We start from the raw sequence: 16,959 nt of genomic DNA on the forward strand, positions 1-16,959 counted from the left end.
TTTTTTTTCCAGACTTTTTTTTTTTAACCTAGACCAGCCTGGACTGTGATCCTCTTACTAATGTCTCCTGAGAAGCTGAATTATAGGCATGACCTGGGGTCCATGAGTTCACTGGCTGAACTAATTTTGATAGGGTATGTCTAATGTATGTCTACATTTCTAAAACTTGTTTAGAAAATTTCCTCAGAACCCAAATTAGCAATATGATTTAAAAATGGTTTCTTCTATAAAGCTGAATTCAAATGTTTAAACAAACAAACACGAAGCAAAAGTAGTAAATCCTGAAATCCTTCATCTTAATAAGCACCAGAGTGAATTCATGTAATTCTTTCCAGATGTTTCAATTTGCAAAATAACCCAGATTAATTGCTATCAGTTACAACAAGAAGAATCTGAAAAGGAAAATCTCAAATATCTTAACTGGGTGGAAAATGTTTCATGTTTCATAGAAGTGCCAGAGATGGGGTTCACTTGGTCAAGGCCTTTGGGACAAGGGAGTTGGTTGCTCATGAAACAATTTGCAGATTGTCAAGTTAACCTAACTTGAGGAACACAGTGTTCTGGAATGCAACTTGGCCTTTTGGAAAGTATTTAAGTCATGTCTGTGGCTCACAATCATACTGCAACTTTCAAAACAAAAGCAGCCTGATCCCAGGTGCTTAGCACAAAGGTAACAGCTGTGACCAATGGACAAATGTCACAGGAAGGACTTGGCTGTGACATTTAAACTATGTTTTATAAAAGACTTTTGTGTGTGTGTGTGTGTGTGTGTGTGTCTGTCTGTCTGTCTGTCTGTCTGTCTGTCTGTCCTGGGGCTTGAAATTAGGGCCTGGGCACTGTCCTTGAGTTTTTTTGTTTTGTTTTGTTTTTGTTGGTCGTGGAGCTTGAACTCTGGGCCTGGGCGCTTTCCCTGCACTCTTCAGCTCAAGGCAAGCGCTCTACCACTTGAGCTACAGCGCTACTTCCGCGTCCTTGAGTTTTTTTACTCAAGGCTAATGCTCTTCTACTTGAGTCTCAGCCCCATTTCTGTTTTTTTTTTTTTTTTTCTTTTTTTGGTAGTTAATTGGGGATAAGATTTTTTTGGACTTTCCTTGTCCTGGATGGCTTTGAATTGTGATCCTCAGGTCTCAGCCTCCTAGCTAAGATACTACAGGTGTAAGCCAACAGTGCCCAGCTACAAAAGACTTTTACATGTACTATTTTCTTTCCAAAGATATCAGTAATTTTTTTCACAACCCCCACAAAATTGTTTTCATATATACTTTAGTCACATATACAAATAACTTAAAACAAGACAAAAAGGCCCACAATTGAATGCCAGGCAAACTAAATCCTTCTTACCGTTATAAATCCCTACAATGGGTTGGCGGCTCAGTAGTAGAGTGCTTGCCTAACATATGTTGGGACCAGCACTGAAATGCACACCTACGTATGTACATACTCCACAGTGTTTCACAATTCAACTTGGAATAAATAACAACAAAAGATGCTGTTTACCTCAAGTCTATTCCTTTCAACGTCATGACTAATTTATAGGGCTGAGCTGTTAGGGACTACCCATAAGTTAGCTATTTTTACTGGTGTAAATCTTCACTTTACTGTCATGGGTTCAAAGTTACTTATTCATGAATACCCCCACTGAAGGCCTAGAGGCACATATGAAAAAGTTTGGACTTGGGTCTGACTAAATCAAGGGCCTTTAGACTCTTGTCAAATTCTTTTCAGCTTGACAACTTTAAACATATAAAATATCACATTCAGATCACCTGAAAGTCTATATCTCTAAAAGTGAACTGATGACTTGAAGCAAAATACAACCGTACTTTCTACACTTAAAAATGGATGTTAGAAAATGATTTTTTTTTTGTTATCAGTACTGGGACTTGAAATCAGGGCCTTGCACTCTTGCTTGGCTCTTGTGCTCACAGCTGTCACTCTACCACTTGGGCCATTCCTCCACTTAGGTATTTTTGCTAGTTAATTGGAGATAAGAATGTCTCAGATTGTCTGCCCAGTCTGGCTCCAAGCTTCAATCCTCATATCTCAGACTCCTGAGTAGCTAGGATTATAGGTGTGAGCCACCTGCTCTAAAAAGTGGCTCTAAAGGCCACTTTTTACTTGAATAGTGTTCAACACACTCATGGCTTACTTCATGTCTTATATACTAAAAGATAATATTGTTCATGATCCTTGATCTGATGGACTTGGCAAACAGGTATAGCCTGGTGAATCCACAGCAATGAATGACAAAGATCAATGTGTTCTCTAGGGATTTGTTCCCCCAGCTGATCTTCAAGAAATAGTTGAATATTTTTCCTCTATGTCTGTAACTGGATGTAAAGTTTGAAGAAACTTACACAAATAGTGATATTTGTAGTAAGTATCCAACCAGAGAGGTCTTAGATTGCTAAAATGAAGGAACTGTGGATGACCTGCAAAATTAACTTCTCATTTCTGACATGTTTCCATATATTCAAGCCCTTCTGATGAGTTTAAATTTACATGGCTACCACTGGCCACTCTGCTGGGAGCAATACAGTACTTTATCTTTGAAGAATAGAAATAAAAATAATAAATCTACATTGCTTTGCATATATATTTCTATTGGTGATAGTCATAAAGGGAAAATTGGACTAGCCTTACTTTTTTGAATATAAGGGTAATAAACACATATAAATGTGCCATTATATAATATATTGTAGTTTATAAATTGTGTTTTATCTATTAGGTTTTACTTTAGTCCAATAAACATAAAATGGAGAGAACTCATGGTGTAGATAATACATCTAAATTTGTTAAAGTGTTATCATCAAAAGACTTCTGTTAGGCTATAGATATATTTTTCTGTTTTTAGGAAACAAATTTACTTTTAAGAGATACATAAATATATAGTTGAAATTTTATGTTACGAATTTTGACATAACGTTTTTTTTAAACAGAAGTAGTATTTACTTCTTAGTAATTATAAAGTACAAAAATTACTCTTTTATGGAGTTAATTTATGAATTTAATTTATGGAGTAAATTATTCCTTAAAAGAGTAATTTTGACACAAGATGAAATCATTCCAAAGACCACATCCAAGGAATGTATCGAATACCCAAGAATAAGCCAAGGTCACTAGTCTGCAAACTCAGAGCACCAGGATTTCTCAAATAATATAACAAGAATATGATCAAGCTTGTCTTTAACTTCTTGGTAAACTCACTGAGTCTTTAGAGAAATGAGACCATTAAACTGTTTCTTTTAAAAAAAAATTAAATGTCTTAACTGTCTCTATTCAGAACATCTTTATCACCTTCATACTGACAAACTGGACCTTAAAACACCATGACTGTAGGTCTGAAAAAAAAAACAAAAAATACCTCAAAGCATTCTGGGGCTAACTCATCTCACTTCTTTTCAGTAGTTCATTCACTGGATTCACCCCAATCATTAAGCACAAACTCTCCACCATCGGTCTACAACATAAGTACCCAGGACTCCAAAAAGATGACTTCAGTCAGTCAGGTGGAAGCCAGCTCTCCCCTATGGGTTCATACAGATGTGTTTCGCTACTTCTCCTGTAAGGCCTTCATCTCTTTCTTCTTGCTTCGTATCAGCTTGCTAATGAGTTCTCCTTTCTGACTAGACATGAGCTCATCAAGGGCCTATCTGAATCACAATTCTTTCTCAAATTATATAACCTACAGATAGTATCTCCCTAAGTAACTCAGTGTGTACTGAATTTCTGTTATACCTCACAACAGTTTTAAAAGAGAATGAAAGCCTTAATAAACTATAATTTAGGAAGACTTTGCTCAAGAGAAAAAGCCCCAAGAATAGCATATTCTTCAAGAAGTTAAGGCCAAGTGACTGCCCTACAAAAGTGACACATTCAATTTCTTCTCCTTTATATAACCTTCTGGAGATCAAACACTGATACAATACTTATATTCACTTGTCACAGCCAGACTTTGATTTAAAACTCTTGAGGTCATGACTGTCATGTGAGACCAGAAAGGTACCAGCATGTACTTTTTCTTTAAACACAGATATGTTTAGTATATGTATGTGTGTGTATGTGTGTGTATATATATGTACAAACACATATTTATATAGTCCCTATGAGGAAATTTGAGTGAAAAATCTCCCAATACTCACCACAAACAAAAAAACAGAATCGGAAAGCAATGGCTAAATTTATAAAGAAGTACAATGAAAAGCACTCCAACTGCAAGTCCAATTTGACACGGAAATGACACACAGAGGCATTTTCTTACCTTTAAGGAATCAAAGCAGGCAATTACTCTCCCGTTTTCGACCTGGCAACTTTTGGGGGGGTGGGCAAATTTGCATTCTTCATCGGAGCGGGAGCACGTTCCCCTCTGAAACTGTCTGCAGACTTCCAATGTCAGCCACTTTGTATCTCTGACTGGAGCAACGTTCAAAGCCATGTTGAAAATGTACTATGGGCTCTGCTAGTTTCTGGTAAAGGGTGAAATCAATCCAAGTTCTAGTGACTCCAAAACCACTACAGTGAAAGCTCCCACATGTAAGTCCAAAGTTAAGTGGTAAACTGCTTAATCAAGTCCAATGCACAGAACAGAGTTGATGAGGAGAGGATTTATTGGCAGGCAGTCACTCATGGATCAATACATCCCACTTGTAAACGGTGGGCCACAAGACAAGCCTGGTCAGGGTCATCTCCGGCTTCCAGCGTCCCAGTGTCTGGATGCTTTTGTAGACAAGACTCTATCTAATAAAGTGACTTCAATACCATCTCATTCCTGGAGAGAATATTTCGTTTTGATGCTCAGAGTGATAGGTGATACTCAAAAATACGTCGCTCAGATGTTCATATTTTGGCAGAATTTTCTTTCCTTCTTCCTTTGTAAATTCTGAAATTAAACAGTTATCAAAGTCAGAGAAGTTGACACATCTTCATGCATATGGTCAGGCTAACGTGTATTTCACGCATACACACCAACAATGAGACATATGATGTTACCTGGGCACTTTTAATCATAAAGCTGCAAGATACAATAAAACATTAACTTATATCCAAACTCAAAAATATCAATACTTGAACAATCTATTTAGTGCCTCTCTAGAATTTGCAGCTATGCAGGTTAGAGTTTTGAGGACAATGGGGAAAGTTATGCATCAATTTTTCTTTAAAGAAGATGCAATTGAAACTGTACTGCAGAACAATCTAGGCAGTAGTCCAAAAGTGAGGAGTGACTCAAACAGATGAGTGTGGCAGACACAATAATTAGACCTTCTGAAACAATTCAATCTAATGTGCTTAATCGCCAAAACAGTGAATTAGAACTGTGGCTCCCAATTAATTTCACATTTAGGACATTGATTTTAGTGTTGGCAATGCTATAAACAATTATTTGGAATGTGTCTCTTTTATGTAATGAAGATACTGTGATTTTGGACAAACTGTGGGCCCCTTATTCCTGTTCTTTCTCGTTTACAATGATCTGACGTAGATCCTTCCCTAATCTTTAACTTTGTTTTGTTTTTCGTTTTTTTTTTTTTTTTTTTTTTACTACTCTCTCTTTCTCCCCTGCTTCTCTCCCCCATCCCCCCCCATTATTACTTGCTTGGTGTTGATTCTTCCTTTACTCTGTAAGTACTCACAGAATAGGGCTAATCTTTATAGCTTTCTGTTTCGCAAGTACCTTGCTTCATATCATTTATCACGGGCCTCAAGAAATGTTTGTTGACTACTCTGATAACTAAATGAATAAATGCTAGTTCATTAGTTGGAGTTGAGTTGTTTACTTTGCATTTGCTTCTGGCTGTACTGGGGTTTTGAATTCAGGGCCTTGCACTGATTTGGCAGACGTTCTACATTTGAGACAGCCTTAATTTAGTTTTAACTGAGACAGAACCTAAAAATGGTCTCATGTATGGCATGTTGGAATTAAAACGTGTCTACAACAGAAAAAGGTAATTTATTAAGTTTAGATTTTTAGGATTAGCATATATCACTTGTTTTAATCTTTCAAGGATTAGACACACTACAATTTGGACATTACCAAGAAAACATAATAATATTCCCCTCTTTCCATGCTAGCTCAATGATGAAATCATCTAGTGATATGCCTATCAGAATATACCTCAGAGTGGATCCCCAAATCAATTCAGTTCCGTTAACTCAAGCCAAACAGGCTTCTCTGTACTAGGGATTTTCCTGGCCATGAGTGCATTGCTGTGTGAGGAGGGACCACAATGGTGTGACTCAAGCTTTACCCAATCATGGAACATTTCTGTAGCAGAACTGTGCACAGGATTGGTGGGAAATGCTACCTCATCCCCATCGTTCTTTTACTTGTTTGAAAGAGTATTTGTATGAAGAGAGAGTGAGAGAGAGAGAGAGAGAGAGAGAGAGAGAGAGAGAGAGAGAGAGAGAGAGAGAGAGAGGGAAAGAGAGAGAGAGAGAGAGAGAGAGAGAGAGAGAGAGAGAGAGAGAGTGTGTGTGTGTGTATGCATTTAAGAAAATTGGTAATGTTGAAAGCTGGGACACATACCTAACTTCAATTATAAAATATTTGAGGGAGCCAGGCAGGCTCCTGCCTGTTTGCTTGGCACACCAGTTTGAAGCAGCAACATCAACTAGCTTAAGTCAGGCAGCTTAAGAAGATGATCTTAAGAACCAAATTTCCTCTGGGTCAAGTTTCATAGACCAGCCAGGACCTGCATTCTTCCTACCTCCACCCCTACCTGCAACTCCAGTGGAGAACAAAGGATGTGGAAGCCAGAGCTAAAGGTAAATTCCTTCCAGTCGAGGTGGAGCACTAATTCTAAGGGGTTGATGAACACATTTAGTTTGTACCATGAGAATTCCCCAAGTCCTTGGTAAGTTACAGGAACACAGAGATGAAGCCTTGGCTCATTTCAAAGGCAGCAGAAATAGTTAAACATGTGCATTTCTGTGTAGTTGGCATAGGTATGAATAATTAACTCAGAAGCTCCTAAAAACCACACCTGGGCAATACTTTCCATTTAGTCTTCCAAACAATGTTTGCTTATGCTGTTTTTGAGATAAAGAAGACTTCTCTTAGACTCTCATTTCTACTTAGAATAACATCAAAAATCAAGCCAGAATTCTGATGGTTCAACTCTAAGTACAAACTTGCTTTTCAAAGAAATATCTCATAGATGAATTAAAAACTATTTGTATATATATAATAACACAATATTATGGAAGATATTATGGACAATCAAGCTAATTAGCCTATGTATTACCTTGTCTGACTTTTGTGGTGGGAACAGGCAAAAACTCTACTCTCAGTGGTTTTCAAGAATTAAATACCTTGTTCCTAACTGTGGTCGCTAAGGTTACACAATAGATCTCTTGAATTCGTTCCTCCTCGGAGATTTTGTATCTCTGCCCTGACATCCCCCAATTCTCCTCCCTGGCCTTCTACTCCTACTGTTCTCTCTGCTTCTGAGTTTGGGTTTTCTTTTAATTCCTTCTACATATAAATCTTTAAAATGAACTTGCTTTTAAGAGCAGGAGTAACAATCGTACATAATGGTACATGCCTGTAACCCCAGAATTCAGGAGGGTGAGGCAGAAAGATGGTGAGCTCAAGGCCAACATGAGCTACATAATAAGACTGTAAAAAAAAAAAGCAGGGCTTTTTCACTCATGCCTGGAGCTCTACTACTTGAGCCATGCCTCCAGGTCCAAAGGCTGTTTTAGGTTTTGGGGGGGGCTGTTTAATTGGAGATAAAAGAGTCTCTCAGATTTGTCTGCTGAGGCTGATGTCAAATGCAATTCTCAGATCTTAGCCTCCTGAGGAGCTAGGATTATAGGCATAAGCCACTATCACATGATTAGGTGGGCTTTCTGATGGCCAAATCACCTGTAAATTAAGATGCTCTGGAGGAAAGGGAAGCGGGTGGGCATTACACATGAATGCCGCTGTCAAGCCTCTCCTGTACCCACTCTTCTTCCTAGCTTGGTCTCCGTTCATTTCCTAACATTACAAAGCCAGTTCTCCAAAGCTCCACCTCCTTGGGCTGTCCCAAGGAAGAAGAGGCAGGCAGCTGTGGGAATGAGAACGAGAGCAGGCTTAGGTGGAGTTAGGTTAGGGTGAGGCTGCTAAAAGAGATGAGCAATGATGACAGGCAAGCATGGGAAAGACCAAATTTTAACACGTTACCAAGGCTTCAATATGCCTAATTAGAGGCCTAATTAAATGCTAGGTCTACTAGACTGCAAGTTCCTGAGAAGGCTTATGCTTAGGCTGGACTTTCCAATACAGGAGTCATCTATCTGGACCTAACTGGCTCAGGTGACTAAGAAAGTTATTTAAAATTTTTATTCCTCAATAATTTAAATTCAATTTAAAACTGACCTTCAACTCAGTTACGGGAAACCTTTCAAATACGATATTACCAACTTGAGGATACAAATCTACTTTTCCAATGGTAAACTGTGTGAAACTGAAAGATGAAGTATTTCCAATGAAAATTTAGCATCCAAGCTGAGATTGGCCTTACATCTAAAATACAGACTGAAATGGAAGACTTAAACTGAAAGAATTGATAGTATTTTATTAAAATTGTTACACATTTACCATATAGGAAACTATTTATATTTTACTTTGTTGGGTTAAGTATTAAATTTAAACTTATCTGCTTCCTTTTATCACTGCTAGAAAATTCAGAATTATGTATGTAGCTTATAGCAACAGCCTTAAAGTCTTTCTGAATTTCTTCAATTAGCCAATATAGAATTTTTTAGAACCCTGTCCAAATGACTACCTTTCAGGCCTCATTTTTATCTAGGTTCCTTGTCAGTTATTCATGGTAAAGCAACTTCTCTGAGATCTTCCTTTATTGCCAGTAAAATGTTGACTGCAGTTTGGATTTACAGGCAAAAAAAACAAAGTATTAGTAAACAGTAAGGTCTCTCTCATGCAAGATGGCAAAAATAGTCACTATTTTGTGCTTAAGTCTATATTCAGATACCCTCTTCTCCTGCAGGATGCCCAATATGGCACCTAGGGGCAGGTATCCTGCCATGGATCTGGGAGCACGATTGTACCATGAGCATCAAAGACTTCACCTTATAGGACACAGGCCCCTTGTCTGCAGCAGCTCCCAAGCACTTACTCTGAAACCCAAGGGCATTGGAGAGTTTCTGCTCCAGACACTGTTAGGGCACAGGGAGTAGAGCACCATCAGGGCCGCCAGCAGTCTCCCACAGTGGGAACTATTCCCCGCCCCCCCAACACTCTGGCAGCATTGATTGGAGGTTGCTTCCTTTGAGGACAACAGTATCCATTCTAGCTGGCTGGATGAATGGGAAAGGAGGTGGCGTTTCAAACTCATCTGCCCAGAGGGACCCCTGTATCTCTCTGCAAGGCACTATTTCCCTTTTTCAGAAGTTCCTGAGCTATCCTGGAAAGTAGGATCTCTGCTCCTATTGTTTCTAGTACTTAGTCTTACTTTTAACATGTTTACTGCGTAAGCTGAGGTTTCCAACACGATGCTATGCTATACACATGAATGTGGGGCCCATCATTACCTCTTCTGTGACATGGGCACAGACATAATTACTGGAGTGCTGGCAGGGAGGGGGGCTCATCCCAAGAGGCTGTGTGACTCATCAATAAAAGCAAAACAAGACCAGGTCCAGTGGCTCATCTCTATAATCCCAAATACTCAGAAGGCACTAGGTAAGAAGCTTGGCATCCAAGGCCAGACTTCCCAAAAACTCAATATACTGTCTGAAAAACAATGCAAAAAAAAAGGAGAGATGGTGGAGGTTCAAGTGCTAGATTGCCTCCCTAGTAAGCATGAGGCCCTGAATTCAAATCCCAGGACCACCAAATGGATATATATATATATATATATATATATATATATATATATATATATATATATACTCATCCATATCTTATATGCATACATGCATACATACAGAGCAAAACTGGACTAACAGAATCACCCTAGAGATGTCCCAGGTGAGATTCTTCTGTGAAAATGAGAGAACAGACTAACCATAGACTTCACACAGGATGAAACAGGCCACGGGGGAAAGCGTGGAATTGGTTTTGTGGACCCCTGTCTGAGAGAGAACTGCTTTGAAGGGGCTTTAGGGACCCCCAGACAGCCCTCTGTCAGAATCCATCCCCTCCATACAGAGTGCTATACAGAATGCTGCCCAACTGTCTTTCAAGGAAAGACCAGATTGAAGTTCAAGGTTAAAGATAGGATATTTTCCTGGAATGCTAAGGGCTTTTCCACTCAACTGTACAAATGGATCCCAACTATCTTTAGGGTCTTTATTTACCTGCCAAAATGTATTTTAAACTCTTCTTCTAGGTATTAGATCAGTCAAAAAGCTGTGACTTTTGACTACATAGAAAAACTTGCTAGGCAAGTGCCAGTGGCTCATGCTTTTAATCCCAGCTACCAAGGAGACTGAGATCTGGGGATCAAAGTTCAAAGCCAGCCTGGGGAGGAAATCCTATGAGATTCTTCATTTCCAACTAACCACCAAAAAGTCCAAAGTGAAGCTGTGGTTTAAGGTAAAAGCCAAGCCTTGAGCAAAAAGAAAACAAAACAAAACAAAAAAAAAAACTAGGGATCAGCGTTTAGGCTCTGAGTTCAAACCCCAGTACTGGCATAGATAAATATGAATTTACTGCTCAAGTTCTTGGGCAGAGGTTGAATTATGCGGTCCTGTGACATGGAAACACAGGCCTCTCACTCTATAAGGAGGGAAGGTAGCTTCCTTGGGTTCTAAGTCTTTAGACAAGTCCAGGCTGAGGATCTAGATGTCTCCATCGCAGCAACACTAGGTGGAAAGTTTGTTCAGTTTTGAGAGAAGCACCATTCATACCCTGTCTTCAGGCTGAGGTTGATCAAAACTGAAGACTATCCTAAGGTCAACAGCTCTGCCAATGAGCGCTCAGCTCTCCAGGTGGACCTTTGGTCATCCAGGCAACTTGGCTTGTTAGAAATGAGCCTTCCAGAGCACCAATTCAAAGATCTTTGCAAAAACAAACTGGTTTCTCAGTCAGGCAGTCAAGCACTCCTTATCCATTAAGCAATTTATAAGATGCTTTTAATTTTATTTTGCATAAATCTAATTACAATCAAGAACCCTTGTCTCTTTGACCTTCCTATTTCTCTGGGTTTTTTTTTAAATCTTTAGAGTTTCCTATCTGTAATACTTAAATGCTTGGAATACATCTTTTAAAAAATAAGTTTTTCTTGCTGTGAGTGGCTTGATGTTTAAGCATCCTCACCACCATTTCTAGAGCCCTCGCCGGTTCTCTCCACTCATCGATGACGTGGCTGCATACTGAGCCTGTCAGATGTAGCCAGGCCCAGAGAAAGACCTGGAAGAGCCACTTGAAGCACCCAGACCCACACCACTTGGCCTGCAAGAGCAGGGCATAATACTGCCCTGTAATCACAGCCATAAAGAAGAGGGTTCTAACCTGGACCGCTCCACAGGAAGCTTGGTGGACCGAGAAAAATACAGAAGTGAGGCAGACTATAATGCAGAAGAAATAAAGATGCTGGCTAAGTTGTCAAGAACATACAAAGAAGAGGATGGCAAGTGGTATTTAGTGTTTTTCATTGTGAGCCAGTTGTGGTGTTGCGTACCCATAATCTCAGAACTACTCTGGAAGTAAAGGCAGGAGGATCATGAGTTTGAGGGCTGGGCTACTTAGTGAGTTCCAAACCAGCAAGAGCTGTGTAATAAGACTCTGTCTTGAAGAACCAAGGGCCTAGCATGTACAAGAACCCTGTTTTAGCCCTTGAAAATTGCTGCTTTCTTTCTAGGTTTCTTTAAGTTGGTTTGTTACCTTCTCTTCCCTTCTCTTTTCACTCTCTTCCCTCTTCCTTTTCTCTTTCCTTCCTACTTTCTATCCTTCCCTTTCCCCATTCTCCTCTTCCTCTTTTTCTTCTTTCCTTCCTCCTTTCCTCCTCCCTCTCATCTCTTGTGTGCACAGTCATGCACGTGCGCACACACACACACACACACACACACACACACACACACACACACACACACACACACACCACACACACACCTGGGCTGGACTCCAACCTTGATCTTCCTACCCCTGCCTCCTGAATAGCTGGTATTACAGGGTTTCTCTACCACACCCAATTTGGTTTCTTTTAAATTAATATAAAATGGTGCTTTGAACATTTTGGTTGGTTTAGGGATAACAACTTTTCTATTCTGAATTCCACTTATTCTACCTCTGAATTGCTTTGTGATAGTGCCTAACTACTAAAAAAAATTATTATTATAAAGGTGATATTCAAAGGGATTACAGTTACATAAGAGTACATTTCTTTTTGGACAATGTCACCTTTCCCTTGCTCTCAGTGTCTAACTTCTGTGAGTTGCAGTTTTATGACCAAATTAACTAATAATGTTTAAGATATATATCTACATATTTCTATCTATCTATATATATGTACACTGCAGCCAGAATATACTTACTAGTATATTACAGGTCCTCTGTGGTATGTGCCTATGGTACCAACATTAGCTTCTCAAAAACATCTAGATCAGGTTCTATTTTGTTTAAAAAAATTTTGGACAGGGTTAGGAAGTTGGCTCAGTGGTAGAGTGCTTGCCTCGCATGCATGAGGCCCTGGGTTCGATTTCTCAGCAGCACATAAGCAGAAAAAAGTCAGAAGTGGCGCTGTGGTTCAAGTGATAGGGCGCTAGCCTTGAGCTGAAGGGCTGAGGGACAGCGCCCAGGCCCAGAGTTCAGCCCTCATGACCGACCAAAAAAAAAAAAGATTTTTGGACAGTCTTACTGTAACTGAATTTTTCAAGAATTTAACTGTATCGATGAAGGCAAAATTATTCTTTTACTTTTAGGAACTTCATTAGAAATTGTTGTGCATTTTGACAAATTGTTGGGCATTTGTCATACCAGAGTCAGTATGTATCCACACACACACACACACACACACACACACACACACACACACACACACACACACACACACACACACACACACACACGGAAATAACAGTTGTAATTTCACCAAAGTCAGTGATATATAATTTTTTAAAAAGTAGAAAAGCTCTTGATACAAAGGTAGATATAACCCATGAAGTTCTTTCTAGAATATGAGCTAGAGAAACCTTTGTTAGATCTTCTTCTGAACCCAACTAGAAACTCTCATTCTAAGTAGGGAAGAACATGGCTGATCATGATAAACCATTTCCCATGGCACTTTGCTCTGTCAAACACTTTCCAGTTCATTTTCCTGTGTGCTACTATCTCGATAGGGCCTCACTTTTTGGCTTAAGGCTGGTATTCTACCATTTGGGGCACAGTTCCACTAGGGTTCTGTAGGCTAACTAGAATCTTGCAGATTTTTCTGTCTAAGCTGGCTTTTAACTACAATCCTCAGATCTCAGCCTCCTAAGTAGCTAAGATTACAGGGATAAGCCACCAGTGCCCAACTTCTAGGATATTTCTGTAAGGAAATACACAGTGAATCAAAAAGGTCAACATACCATAATAAAGGTAATAAAAGGGTAAAATGTCCAACTGAAATGTTTTCTCATACATTTTATATCTTAAAGTACAAGTGAAAAAATGTGGGGAAAAAATCAAATCCAGGGCTGATTTTAATATGTGAAAATTTCTAATCCATTCTCATAGTCCATTCCAGAAAGGCTTAGAGATTTGAAAAAGAAAATAACAAAGAAAAATCTTTAATTAGAAAAGAGAGAAAAATTCTAAATATACTTCTGAAACCACATGCAGAGTGAATATATCCAGCACATATTTGTATTCAAATTACGTTCGTCTTCTCACTGTGTCTGTGTCTCCGACCCAAATACTTACAACTCGGTTAGAAGCTCCTAGATCAGAATCAAAGTAATTACATTAGATAACATTTAAGATGGACACTGCTCTTACGGGTGACTGGCATGGCCAGAAACCAAGAGCTATAGCCAGATAGGACTAAGATGGAGCAGCGGCTGAAACCCAGACAGCATTCCTGGGAAATCTGTTTGAACTTCCCTGCCTCCATCCTGTGCTGCCACTGAGCTCACCTTGGTCCTTTTTTCTCTTTTGCTCTTGACACCAGCCTGTATACCTATACATGCCACTGCTCCTTTTTCTAAGCAAATTCTTTTCTTTTTTTGTCAGTCATGGGCCTGGAACTCAAAGCCTAGGTACTGTCCCTGTGTTTTTTGCTCAGGACTAGTACTCTACCACTTTAACCACAGTGAACACTTCTAGTTTTTCTGGTGGCTAATTGGAAATAAGAATCTCATGGACTTTCCTGCCCAGGTCTGGCTTTGGACTGTGATCCTCAGTTCCCAGTCTCCTGAGTAGCTAGGAGTTAGGTGTAAGCCACCAGCACCTGGCTTTCTAAGCAAAATTATGATCAACTATACCAAAGGAAAACAATTTTGTAAGATGAGCAGTATATATTTTATATTTTAATACGTATTTATATACTTTACATTCTCAGTGTTAGGTATGCCTATATTAGAATGCATTAGGATACAGCCAAGAGTGGTCGTTAGGATACAGTGAGCAGACCTCATCAGAAGCAGATGCCTGTAGGGACTGACACTATCATAAATGTAACGGACAAAGAAAGTCACAGGTGTGACCAATGACTGGCTTTTCAAAAATCCCCAATAGCTGGGCACAGGTGGCTCAAGCCTGTAATCCTAGCTACTCAGAAGGCTGAAACCTGAGGCTCATGATTCAAAGCCAGACTGAGCAAGAAAATCTGTGAGACTTATCTCAATTAAATACCAAAAAAGCCAGAAGTAGAGCTATGGCTCAAGCACTAGAACTAATCAAAAAAAGCTCAGGCCCTGAGTTCAATCTCCAGGACACATACAAAACCAAACAACAACAATAACAACAAAAAATGCCCCCCAACTGTCAAAGCTTCCTGAAAAGTGTTTGCATTCTCTAAATCTCTGATTATAATAAAACTTCCAAGGATGAAAAAAAAAATAAAGATTTGGTACACAAAGGTAAAATGGAGTTGTGATCTGGGCTCCCACCAATATGAATGGGTTTTCCTCCACTCCCAACTCTGGAGCTTGGATTCAAGTGCCTCAAGCTCTCACTTGGCTTTCTTATAGCTGCCATATTACCACTTGAGCCATGCTCCTGGCCCAGCTTTGTGCTAGTTAATTAGCGATGGAGTGTCAAGGACATTTCTGTCCAGGCTGGCTTTGTTCATATCATGATCCTACATATTTCAGCCTCCTGAATAGCTAGTGTTACAGGAGTGAGTCACCATCACCTGCCTGAATACTTTTTAAACTGTGTGACTGTTCATGAAGGTCACGAAAAATATAGGCTGATTCTCTACTGTGGCAACACATCCATTCCAAGATGTCCAAACCATCTGTCCTGTCCATTAAGCTCCAGATGCTCCTCAGTTTTTGTAATGCCCCTCTGGGGGCTGGTAGGGTCCCCCTGAGATCAGAGTTGTGAACTCTTAGGCGGCTTAGGTAGACTTGAGTGTAACAGTTCAATACAATGACCACAGAGGCTTGGGTAACAGAAAGGATGGAGACGAGACCCCCATCTACAGAAAATGCCCAATGGCACCTCATCTGGGGTGCATTAGTTCTGAGAGAGCTTGTAGGGGCCAGGGATTGGTTAGACGATATGGCAATGACCCAGGAGAAAAGGCCCCATCTGCACAAACTTACACTGCACTGATGGGAAGGAGAAGAAGAGGGCCCTTCAAGATCATGAATATTATGAACACATTAGGAAAGGATACTTGGTGGGGACTGGAAATCAGAAGAACAGAAAAGAGACTAGTCAGGAAGAACTTCAAAATACAGATCCTGTGTGGACAAAAGGCCACTGATGCTTTATTCCAAAGAAAAGGTGCCAGGAAGGGGACTTGAGGTGGATAAGGAGGCCCAGAAATTACTGTCACAGGTATAGAGTTGGAAGTCATATTCTTAGAAATGAGAGCTAGGACCTATTAGGACAGTCACTGATGCACAGAAGGAGAGTAAGAGCAAGAGACATTTATGCAAACATCTAAAGAAAAAGGAAGCAACTCAGACAAGGTCATGGACAAATCATTTAGTCATTTAGAAGTGACAGAAAGAAGAGAAAGCAAAGCTACAGAAAGAATGATCAAGCTGGACACCGGTGGCTCAGGCCTGTAATCCTAGCTACTCAGGAGGTTGAGATCTGAGGATCAAGGTTCAAGGCTAGCCTAAGTAGACAGATTTGAGACATTCTTATCTCCATCTAACCAGCCAAAAGCAGGAGTGGAGGTGGGACTCACATGGTAGAGTGCCAGCCTTGATCAAAAAAGCCCAGGAAGCTGGGCACAGATGGCTCATGCCTGTAATCTTAGCTACTCAGGAAGCTGAGATCTGAAGCTCATGGTTTGAAGCCAGCCCAAGCAGTAAAATGTATGAGATTCTTACCTCCAATAAGCTACTTAGAAAAAGATAGAAGTGGTGCTGTGGCTCAAGTGGTAGAGTGATAACCTTGAGCACAAAGACACTCAGAGACAACACTCAGGCTCTGAGTTCAAGACCCAAGACTGGCAAAAAAAAAAAAAAAGCCCAGAGGAACTCAAAGCAGAGAGAGTCAGAGAAGTCAGAGGGCGGGGGAGAGAGAGAGGAAAGAGGGAGAGACAGAGATACACAGAGAGACAGAGAGAATGAGAATCCTCAGAATAATCATAAAGGAAGAGAGGGCAACTGTTTCTATGCAGAGTACAGAATAGCAGAAAAGTCCTCTACCTTGAGGACTATGGACACGGAGGCCAGTGCAGGCTGAGGCGAGGCGCTGTCAATGTGGCAGACGTGCAGCTCTGCAGGTGGTGGTTTTGCGGCACGCTGCTGCAGGGTGCAGGCAGGGAATCAGTCATCCACCGTGTGTGCAGAAGTAGGTCCTGCAGAGCACTCCTGGCTCTCGGCTCTGAAGGCAGAAGGGCCCTGAGC

At 40.2% G+C, this 16,959-nt stretch overlaps 1 protein-coding gene across 9 annotated transcripts in view; it reads right to left on the reverse strand.

Annotated features, from left to right (window-relative positions):
* Nucleotides 1-16,959, reverse strand: part of Mbnl2 (muscleblind like splicing regulator 2) — a 151,003-nt gene that overhangs the window by 91,554 nt on the left and 42,490 nt on the right. For all 9 annotated transcript variants that reach the window (XM_070002718.1, XM_070002717.1, XM_070002719.1 and 6 more), the window contains one exon: nt 4,262-4,879. In XM_070002718.1, the coding sequence (XP_069858819.1) occupies nt 4,262-4,435 (174 nt within the window). In that variant the 5' untranslated portion in view covers nt 4,436-4,879. The remainder of the gene's footprint in view (nt 1-4,261; nt 4,880-16,959) is intronic.

Source organism: Dipodomys merriami, unplaced genomic scaffold, assembly GCF_024711535.1.
Source record: "Dipodomys merriami isolate MVZ:Mamm:240054 unplaced genomic scaffold, mDipMer1.0.p SCAF_6, whole genome shotgun sequence".
NCBI classification, from domain to species: domain Eukaryota; kingdom Metazoa; phylum Chordata; class Mammalia; order Rodentia; family Heteromyidae; genus Dipodomys; species Dipodomys merriami.